This window comes from Dipteris shenzhenensis, chromosome 9, assembly GCF_047967505.1.
Source record: "Dipteris shenzhenensis isolate YYH24624 ecotype China chromosome 9, Dip_SZ_1.0, whole genome shotgun sequence".
In the NCBI taxonomy this organism is placed as follows: Eukaryota; Viridiplantae; Streptophyta; class Polypodiopsida; order Gleicheniales; family Dipteridaceae; genus Dipteris; species Dipteris shenzhenensis.
The window spans coordinates 5,411,467-5,423,071 of NC_141604.1; the positions used below are offsets into that span (position 1 = coordinate 5,411,467).

The following is an 11,605-nucleotide window of genomic DNA, read 5'->3' on the forward strand; positions in this document are numbered from 1 at the left end:
GAGGCCAAAATGCAAACAACAATGTTGAATGCTACTACTATGGTAAAATGGGTCATATGGTTAAAGACTGCTATAAAAAGCAGAATGACATCATGACTGAAAAATTACAGCAAGTCAATTATGCATCCTCTAGTAGATAGGGTGATGATAGAAATGAGCATCTGTTTATCTGTGACAAGTGCAGAAGAAAGCAATGATTGTGGTATGTTGACTCATGTGCATCAAACCACATGACAAGTCATGCAAAATGGATGCGGGATGCAAGGAAAATGGAAAGACCAGGATTTGTGGAGACTGGTGATGATACTGCACATCCTATTGTGCAGATTGGTCAAATTCCTTTGTCTATGCAAGATGGAAAAAAGAAATACCTATCTGATGTATTTTCCTGAATATCACCAAGAACCTGGTTTATGTTGGTCAAATGGTCGAGTAGGGCTTGCAGGTCAGATTTAGTCCTCATGGATGCTTTGTTGAGGATATGAAAAATAAAGGTCGCTTGATAGCAAAAGGGAAGAAGGGCAGGATGTTTACGTTGGATGCAGACATGCGTGAATTGAGTGTAGCAATGTTTGCACATGGGACTGGGGTAGTTGCAGATATTGATAGCTGGCATAAATGCATTGGTCATGTTAATGTACAGTGACTTAAATTAATGCGGGCCTAAAATATTGTTGCAGGATTGCCTAAGTTCAAGGTTGAAGAAATGCATAAGGTATGTGAATCCTGTCAATTTGGAAAACAGGCAAGGAAACCATTTCCTAGATATGTTCAAGAGAGTAAGAGGCCATTGGAATTAATCCACTATGATGTGTGGACTACTAAAGCTGCATCTATTGGAGGCTGTCATTATTTTGTCACTTTTATTGATGAATACAACAAAAACATTTGGGTGTATTTTATGAAAAAGAAAAGTGGTGTTTGGACATTTCAGAGCTTTTAAAGCTATGGTTGAAAAAGAAGCAGGCCTGCAAATAAAATGCCTAAGGTTAGATGGAGGGGGACAGTACCTCTCAAATGAGTTTGCAAGTTTCCTACAGGAGCATGGCATAAAGCAACAATATTCATGCAGTCATACCCCACAACAAAATGGAATTACAGAAAGGAAAAACAGGCATATTGGAGAGGTATCTCATGCCATGCTCAATGAAGAAGACCTGCTAGATTATTATTGGGCTGAAGCAGTTGCTACAGTAGTCTACATAATGAACATGACTCCCACTGCAGCAATACATGGAATGACGCTAGAGGAGAGGTATACTGGTAGAAAACCAGATATTTCTCATTTGAAAGTTTTTGGTTGCATTCCCTATGTTCATGTGCCATATGAGTTGAGATCCAAGTTGGATCCAAAAGCTGAGAAGTGCATCTTTATTGGTTATTCTCTGCAGCAGAATGGGTATAGATGCTATAACCCTTCTACTCATAAGTTTACAGTGAGCAAAGATGTTGTTTTTTATTAGATGAGCAGCTGGTACAAACCAGTAAATGTGATTCATGATGTAGATGCACAAAATGGTAATGTTGCATAGAATTCACAGTAGCAATCACAAAATATTAGTGGACCTATAGTGTCCTCTAGCAATGGTTCACATACTTTGCCATGGACAAGCAGATTGAGATTAGGAGGATCTCCTCAAAGCAATGCAGATAGTGGTATGCAAGTATCACGAAAAGAAAAAGAGAAAGTAGATCAGTCCATGGTTGATGTGAATGCAAGTCACTCTTATGTGGATGGTGAATCCAGTGGCTCAGAACAGAGCCTTGATGATGAGTTGGGTATTCCTTTTGTTGTTACAGCTGGAGTAAGAAATACAAGGGATGTTTTGAGAGCACCTAGTAGTGAGCCTATTTTGCGCAGGTCTACCAGAGCTAGGCATCCTATGGACAGGCTGAAATTTATAGCCATTCACTATGCGTATATGGTCAAAGTGATACATGAACCAGAACCCACTTCTTTTGAGCAAGCCATGGGAAAAGAAAAATGGGAGAAAGCCATGGATGAAGAAATGGATGCCTTGGAAGCAAATGCTACATGGGAATTGGTGCCTTTGCCTAAATAAAAGAATGCAATTGGCTGCAAGTGGGTTTATAAGGTGAAGCACAATGCACATGGTTCTGTGAACAAATACAAGGCAAGATTAGTTATCAAGGGGTATGCACAGACATATGGCATTGATTATGAAGAAACATTCAGTCCGGTTGCAAGGATGGCAATCGTAAGAGCAGTCATTGCTATAGCTACATCAAAGGGATGGTCTTTACATCAAATGGATGTAAAGAAATCTTTCTTGCATGGTGATTTGCAAGAAGAGGTCTATATGGAGCAGCCACCAGGTTATGTTCATGTTGTTCATCCTGAGTTTGTTTACAGGTTGAAGAAAGCCTTGTATGGCTTGAAGCAAGCACCCAGAGCATGGTCTGACAAGATAGGATAGTATCTTGTCACTATTGGCTTTCAGATTTCCAAGGTAGATTCCTCACTTTATGTGAGAAAAATAGAGAAAGGCATTATGCTGCTTTTCATTTATGTTGATGATTTGATCATCACAAGTGATAGTGATGAAGATATCCTTCATGTGAAAATGCTATTAAAGCAGAAGTTTGAGATGAAGGATTTGGGAGAGCTGCGTTACTTCTTGGGCATTGAGGTGATTATATCCACAAGTGGGATATGGCTCTTGCAGAGGCAGTATGGATTGGACATGCTGTCCAAATATGGAATGACAGGTTGTAAGCATATTTCAGTTCCTTTGGAGCAAAATGTGAAGCTGAGTGCAGATGCAGGTGAGCTTTTGGAAGACCCTACTATGTACAAACGCATAGTAGGAAGTTTGATTTATATGACTATTACCAAGCCAAATTTGAGCTATGTTGTTGGTTTGGTAAGTCAGTTTATGCAGGCTCCAAGGAAACCGCATTTGGATGCGGCTAGACGCATACTGAGGTATGTGAAGTCCACATTGCAGTATGGACTATTTTATGAGACAAGGGTTTAATCAGATAGAGTTGCATGGATACAATGATGCTGATTGGGCTGGTAGTATTTTTGATAGATGATCTACCAATTCTTTTGGCTTACACAACTAAGAAGAGAAAAACTATTTTCAGCCCCCACCTTTGTGTATATTCCCCCATTGTGTATGTGAGAAAGCTGCAAGTGGGACTCCTTCCTTCTCTCCTACTCTCTTCACAACTATTTGGGTACACTTGGTTGGTTCCAAAGACTCGAGAGGAGTGCGATAAGACTTGCATGCTATGAATAGGATGTCTCATTTGTGGCCCCAAGTGTGTGCTTCAAGAAACATTATCCTCCCGAAAGCAACATGGATCCTCTCTATGAGAGAGGAGGCAGTGGTCAAGGCAGACATTGCCTCTTGTCAAACACCCACAGGTTACATGCGTCAACTGCTTAAAAGGAGCATTTTCAAAGGACAATAAGTTTAGTGGGCTCAAGTCCCATGATTGGCACAAGGTCTTACAGGTATTCTAAGCTGTTGGATTAGTGCACCGATAATCATGATGTGTTAGTGTAATTATGATTGTGTTATATTGTTGACATGACTTCTTTGTTGCTTTAATAGTTCATCCTCCCAATTATAGCAGTAAAAGTGTGCTTACAAGAAGATGTTAGAAATGCTATATTCAAGATCAGTGGTATTGTGAGATATGCTTACTATCAAATCGCATTGATTGCATTAAGCTGAATAATCTGTAGACTGATTATGAATATATCTTACATGGGCATGTGAAATAGGTAGATATCTCAAAAAGAGATCTCCATATCGAGCATCGAGAAGGCTAGGGTGGAATACATCGAAGCCGTATGCTTGCTTGAGAAGCACTTTCCCTCGAGCATTATGACAACTCAAGTGCACTTGCTTGTGCACATAGTTGATGAGGTGGCCATTGCAAGTACCATTCATAGTCGGTGGATATTTTTCCTTGAGTGATTTATGAAAACTTTGAAGGGATTTGTAAGACAACTTTTAAAGCTTGGAACCTCCTTCTAACCCTTAAACTCCTCCTAAGCCCTACAACCCCCAATGAAGTTGAAAGCCTTCATTACCTCAACCATTATGATACACGTTCCTTTTACACATGCATGCACTATGTTTGCTTATCACACTTAAGCCTACGTCTCTCACCGGAATTCGACTCGAGGTCCTAAGCTACATGTATACTACAAATGACAACCCCAATATATCTGTAGGTGACAAAAGCCTCGAAACCTTGCATACTGAGAATACCCTACTCTTCCTATGGAAGCCATGGGAAAGAGCCAACAACTGCATTTGCACGTCATGAGGAAGAGCTATTTTTAGTGTTTGATAGGACTTTAGATGTCCTAGGCACAAATATGTGAGCCAAGGATGACTTCTTAATCTCATCCTCCACATGCATGAGAATTTCATGAATTTTTCTTATACACTTGACCACTCTTGAAAAGAGATGGGTTCCCATAGATTACATCAAGTATCTGTTCCTGGAGGAACCCAAGTTTGTAATGCGCTTGGCCCGCTTTTGTGATAATCTTACAGAGGAAGGTTTTAGAACGGCAGAAGTAAAAGACATCCTAGAAGGAGGGATCATGAGAAATACAGGCACTAAATTCCTTTCATGGGAGATGACATTCATCTTTCTTCTCCAAGAAGAAAATTTACAGGAAGAAGCCTCATCATCCAACACCCCCTCTAGTAGAACTATTGTTGGAAAATGTGGGATAGAAGAGATGCATCTTGGAAGAGAAATGAGAACACAAGGTGCAAACCAGAAGTGTGTTCTATTGATTGTGAGAGAGGTGACTCTCTCTTATAGAAATGGGGAGAGGGTGGCCTAGTTCATAGGCACCTTCCCTACATCAGTGGCAATCAGCGCCTACATCATAGGAGCTGCCTAAATCAAAGGAACCTCCTGTGTGGGGGCCTTTGCACTTACATCATCACTTATGTCATGGTCTAGACACCTTATAACACTAGGTGTGCTTCTGCTGCTGCTACTACTACTACTACTACACACACACACACACACACACACACATGCACACACACACATACACACACACGTGACTCCCCTAGATGCACACATGCACCTTAGAGCAAGCCCTTGATCACATTTATCCCAACATACCCCCCCTCAAGGGCCTGTCTCTTGCTATGTCAAGGATACATCTAGTCACATAGTTTCTCATGCCATCTCATGGTGGTCACATATGCCATCTCATGGTGGTCAAGGATAAATCTATGGCTAGGATCTCATGCTAGCAAAGGTGCCCAAGGGTCAAGGTTTACAAAAATGGGATAGACCAAACACATATCACATGGCCTACATCATATGGTGACCAGAGGTGATTTACAAAAGACTATATGGACTAAAGCAAAACCATAACATTCTTTTTGGAGTACTACTCCAGGTAGAGAACCTCAAAAATGACTACATGACCAAGTGATGATTACATTTATTTTAAAGATGTTGGACCTTAAAAGACACCATAAAGTTTGTTTGTGCATTTGTTGAAGTACTTTCCTCAATCAGATTTGCCTTGGCATTCTTTGTAAATGCTTGACCATCTTCAAGCTTTCTAGTGTCCAAAAGTGATGTCTCTTGTTGAAGAGACTCACAAGCAATACGAGTATCATCCTTCATCTTGAAAACTTTGAGGAAGCCTTCAATGTTGATCTTGACATCCATATACATCTTGTCACTTGCCAATGAAGTTGGCATGAAATTAAAATGTGAAGAGAGTAGATCTTCCTTTTTCAATGGTAGCACTAGGAATATCTCATCAGCAAGAATGTTGTACTTGAGAAGTACAAAACATTTCCAAAAGGAAACATACTTTGAAACATAGTCATCAACATTTGCATCCATTTATTCACCACTATGAATGATCATAAACTTCATGATTGTAGAGGAGGATTCCATAAAGTTTGTCTCACCATATGCATACCATACTTGCTCATCTCCATAAATGTTGCCATGTCTCCACCATGTTATGCTTCAATGCAAGTATCTCAAGCATCAAGTATCATCAAAATTTAAGCATTTAAGAACATTTGTCAAATAACTGCCAGAGAAAGTTACAGATTTGAAGGAGCTCTACCTTACTGAATATGTCGCTTCTGATAGGGATTTCTGATGAAAATCAAAGCTTGAATATCAAAGGAAGTCCATCATAGAGCTTAGGCGGAATTATGCGCTATTCTGTCTGGGAGAAGTACGCCTTCTTTGACTCGTCTTTGTGTGAATTCTCCTCGCTCCAACATGCATTGGTCCTCAGACTTGGACACAAGAGAGCTTGTAGTGTCGCCCACCCATAGCTCAAAGGAATTAGAGTATAGTTGAACACTTCATCGGAATTACGTGATACATCTATGGACTACTTTCTTGTCAGCACAGGTGATGGAGGCACCATTTTGTGACAAGCTTCGAGCTGGAGGTGCACCCTACAGAGATTGTTCTACAACAGAAAGGACTTGGGGAATGGTAGAGAAACAAGAGAGAATAAGCTTTAGGAAATTTGGGCAAGAAGATGAAAGAATAGTGAAGAGGTAGAGAAGAAGATGGTAGGGGTGAGAAGATGATGATGCGGTACTTTCAGAATGGATTCTCTAGAACCTAGGGGCTTTGATACCAAATGTTGGAAAACATGGGATAGAAGAGATGCATCTTGGAAGAGAAGTGAGAACACAAGATGCAAACTAGAAGTGTGTTCTATTGATTGTGAGAGAGGTGACTCTCTCTTATAGAAATGGGGAGAGGGTGACCTGGTTCATAGGCACCTTCCCTACATCAATGGCAATCAACCCCTACATCATAGGAACTACCTAAATCAAAGAAACCTCCCACGTGGAGGCCTTTTCACTTACATCATCACTTATGTCATGGTCTAGACAGCTCATAGCACTAGGTATGCTTCTGCTACACACACACACACATGTGACTCCCTTAGATGCACACATGCACCTTAGAGCAAGCCCTTGATCACATTTATCCCAACATTGTTGATATCCCCGTCCCTAGTAGACTTTGACATGTACATGGAAGAGAGTCTTGACCATGCAAGAGAGGATATGGAAGCAGCTCAAGCAGTGAGCCTACTTCAAGAGCCCCCAGTAGAGCAAGAATCTGCATCAGAGACTGCTAACCCAGAAGCAAACTTATGGTCCATGTCCCCCTCATCATTGATCGAGAAGAGTATGTATTCCTCCATGACATGGAGGTTCTTTTTGGACTACGAGAGGATGAGGCACTCGGAGTCCTTTTATAAACAGTCCGGTATATTCAGATTGTGGTGAGCCACAAGGCCTGTCTCATTTTGGCAAGTATACGATTTACAATATGCATTCCTGCTAATAACTTGTTTGGCACCAGATCTGTGTCAGACACATATACTGTCCGTCCAGCCAGTCAATGCAGGCATACATGTGTGCTACGTCATCCATATCCTTGTTGTCAACGTCCTTCACATTGCCATATGAACTTGCTTAGCTTGTGCTGATAAGATGTTTGACAGCAGCATATATGGTGCACTATTCTCTGGTTCCAATCTAAAAGCATGTTTTGCAGCGCGTTCTCCTCTCTCTGCATCACAATGCATTCTACAGGTACCAAGCAAGGCCACCCATGATGGAACTGTAGGTTGAAATGGCAAATTGTTAATGAAGTACTCCCCCTCATCCAGAAGTCCTGCCCGTCCAAGAAGGTCAATCATGCAGTTATAATGCTCCATTCCAGGTCTAATACCATCTTGGATCATGGAATCAAAGCAGAGAATGCCCTCTTCCAGGAGACCAGCATGGCTACATGCATAGAGAATGCTGAGGAACGACACCTTGTTGGGGGCCAGGCCTTCCCACTGCATTTTTCGAAGAAGCTTAAAAGCTTCTTGACTTTTCCCATGAAGGGCATAAGCAGCAATCATAGCATTCCAAGAGATTATATCCTGTTCAGGCATCTTGTCAAAAATGCTCCATGCATCATCCACACACCCACACTTCCCATACATATTGATGAGCACATTCCCCAAGTTGACATCCCACTTAAATCCACTTTCCACAATACGTGCATGCATCTGCTTGCCTTCTGCTAGGGCTACCTGGTTCGCACATGCAGACACAACGCAAAGAAAGGTAACCTTGTTTGGCACAATGCACTCTAGTTGCATTCTCTGAAAAAGGTGATACACCTCTATTCCCTGCTCATGCTGAGCATATGCTGCAAGCATTCCATTCCAAGTGACTGTATCACGATTGGACATTCTATCAAACAACATCCGTGCATGCTCCAAACAGCCACACTTTCCATACATATTGATAAGCGCATTCATTATAAGAACATCGGGCTCAAGTCTGGCTGCCACAATTGAGGCATGGATTCGCTTTCCTTCAATAAGAACTGCTGAGTTGGCACATCCTGACAGAAGGCTGACAAAGGTGATCGTGCTTGAGATTAGACCCTCCATATGCATTTGCTGAAACAGTTGGGAGGCCTCCGTGCCATGGCCCTGTTGGGCATAAGCTCCGATCATGGTATTCCAAGAGGCCTCGTCCCGTTCACACGTGTCGTTGAACACCACTTGCGCATACCGAAGGTTGCCACACTTACCGTACATACTGATAATAGCATTTCTAACAAGAACATCTGACTTTAAACCACTACCCACAATGATACAATGCATCCACCTGCCTGCCTTCATGATTGCATCGTTGGTACATGCATCACAAAGGCTGATAAAGGTGATCTTGTCCGGAGCTAGGCCTTCAAATAACATTTGTTGAAAGAAAAGCAAGGCCTCCTTAGCTTGGCCATGCCGCACATGTGCCACAATTATTGCATTCCATGAAACCAAATCAGGCTCCAGCATTTTGTCAAAGAGCCTTTGTACATCTTTGAGACTGCCACATTTGCTGTACATGTTCATAAGGGCAGTCCCCACTACAACATCTGTCTCAAATCCAGTGCGTGAAATGATTGCATGGATGTGTTTACCGTCAGCTAGGTCTGCTTCCGAGGCAAACGCATCAAGAAGGCTGACAAAGGTGACCTTGTCTGGGACCAGGTCTTTTGATCCCATCTGTTCGAAGAGTTGGATGGCCTCCTTGCATTGTCCATGCTTAACAAAAGCTGCAATCATAGCATTCCACAAAATCACATCTCGATTGGCCATCCAATAAAAAGTCCTATGAGCATCTGCCAAACTGCCACATTTGTTGTACATATTTACAAGACCAGTCGCCACAACCATATCTGACTCTAGTTCGGAGCGTACAATGCACATGTGTACCCGCTTTCCCTCAGCAAGGGCTTTTTGGTTGGCACATGCGGGAAGAATGTTGGCATAGGTGACTCTATTTGGAATTTTACCAAGCCTTTGCATCTGCTGAAAAAACTGGAGTGCCTCCTGGTCTTGTTCATGCTGTATGTAAGCTGTTATCATAGAATTCCATGAAACGACATCCCAACTGGACATTTTTTTGAATAAATTTTTAGCATCTTCCAGGCCCCCACACTTGCCATACATATTGAGAAGTGCATTTCCCAGGACACCATCCGACTCTAATTCACTGTCAGCAATGCAAGCATGCACCTCCTTACCTGCGAAAAGTTTCGCCTGACTGGCGCATGCAGAGAGAATACTAATGAAGGTTACCTTGTTTGGCAGTATGGCCTGAAGTAGCATGTTTTGAAAGAGTTCAAGGGCGTTTCGGCTCTTTCCATGTAGAACAAATGCTGCAATCATGGTATTCCATGAGACAGCATTCCGCATCGGCATCGCGTTAAACAAATTGAGCGCATCCTGCAAGCTGTGACACTTGCTGTACATATTGACGAGGGTATTTCCCACTGTAACATCGCACTCAAACTCACTGCCCCCAATACAAGCGTGAATTTCCTTGGCTTCGGCTAGCCTATTCAGCCTGGCACACGCAGAGAGGATGCTCACCAATGAATTCTTATTGGGAATAACCCCTTCCAACAGCATTTGGTGAGATAGCTGGAAGACCTCATTTGCATGCCCACTTTGGGCATACGCATCAATCATAAAAGCCCACGAGTACGCGTCTCGTTGTTGCGATCTTGCAAAGAGTGAGCTCGCATCGTCGAGAGCTCCACACTTGCCATACATTCGTACAAGGAGGTTCTCCATGAAAACATGGCAATCAAGTCCTGTATTACTAAGGTGGGCATGGAGAGATCTACCCTCCGACAAACTCTGAGCATTCCCAAGCCGGCGAAGCAAACAAGCCAGAGCAGGAGCTTCGAGTTCATTGCCATGTTGCGCAAGACATTGTGGAGTGGCAGCGAGGTGTGTATTGTTGTTGGGTAATTGTGGATGTGAAGTAGCAATGCAAGCCTGGGGACGACAGAAATCGTTGATTCTCCAAAGGATCTTGCGAACAGGTAAGGCTACAGCGCTCCATTTGGCGAGCATTAGCGAGCAATTCAACTCGATGATCTCGAGCTACCCACTTCCATGAGATCGTCGTTGGAACTTTTACAGCTTCGCAGGGAGGCCCTTTAAGGACCGATTCACAAACATGCGTGGAAAGAAGTGTCGATGTTGTGAATACTTGCCCCCTTATGAGACATTTTGAGAGGTTTGTCCCACAATGGTGGGTAGACAAATAAGAAATAAATATTTAATATGCTCCAATGTAATCACCAATCAAATGTGGCATGGTGGTAGGGTCTCTCGAGTGTGGTAGTAATGATAGGAGCTTGAATCCCATTTGCAATTTATCATCTTTTACTTTTAAAGTTGGACAAACTCATGGGCGGCCTTGGGAGGCCGCCCATGAAAACTCATTTTTTGTCCATGGGGCATAGTCCACATGGTTTTGCCCAGGAATGTGTGTGGAAGGCTTGAAACATGGCTATCGAATTTTATTGGTGGAGATCCTTTTTTGGTTCATATCCATAAACAAGTGTGAATCCTACCTAATAGAACATTTTATTAAGCATCAAAAAAGGGGAGGATACAAAAAGAAGAAAGATACAGCCTCTTAAAAGGCAAGCAAAAATCAACTTAGTCAACTACCGAAGACACAACTCGATAGACCGCGCGTTTCTTTCCAATTTATTTGAAAGTTTTAAAGTAGGCCTCTACCGTGACGTTTGTTAAAGACCGATGCATTTCTAAAATTTCAGATATACTAAATTACTACTGCTCCACCAGTTGCCAATAGCTGAACAAGGCATCATTTAACTTCCTCTATCAACCGAGAGTAGTATTTCTCCAGGTCAAGCAAATGGATATTGAGAAGCTTTCCAGCCATCTACAAAACTTCCAGCATAACTATGGCCCAAGTTGGGTAGGTAGGAAGTGATTATTTGGCTTATGAGACATAATACAAAAACCTTTTGTTGCTCCCCCTGCAAAAAAAGTTGGGCAAAAAGGCATGTGGGGTGGGCATGTTTACACATGGCAGGTGACAAAGTATTTTTGAAATTTTTTGAATTTTTGGGAAAGTTGTCGAAAGCCTCCTAGGTAAACTCTCTCCCTCATCGTAGAAAATGATTGGATCCTTAAAAAGTGGGTAGGCAAAAGCTTAGCAACCAAACGACCCCACTGAAGATTTGAACCATGGACCCCACTAGATGA

The 11,605-nt window shown here is 42.3% G+C and overlaps 1 protein-coding gene across 1 annotated transcript; it reads right to left on the reverse strand.

The window, feature by feature from the left end:
* Positions 1–7,333: 7,333 nt before the first annotated feature.
* LOC147898117 (pentatricopeptide repeat-containing protein At2g39620-like) lies at positions 7,334–10,535 on the reverse strand. The gene has a single exon (XM_087379494.1). It carries the CDS (start codon positions 10,433–10,435, stop codon positions 7,466–7,468), a length of 2,970 nt encoding a protein of 989 aa, XP_087235620.1. The 5' UTR covers positions 10,436–10,535; the 3' UTR covers positions 7,334–7,465.
* Positions 10,536–11,605: the final 1,070 nt, after the last annotated feature.

Bases quoted from the DNA above. Each gene is read 5' to 3' on its own strand.
- LOC147898117 (XM_087379494.1), bottom strand. From the start codon at position 10,435: ATGCTCGCCAAATGGAGCGCTGTAGCCTTACCTGTTCGCAAGATCCTT.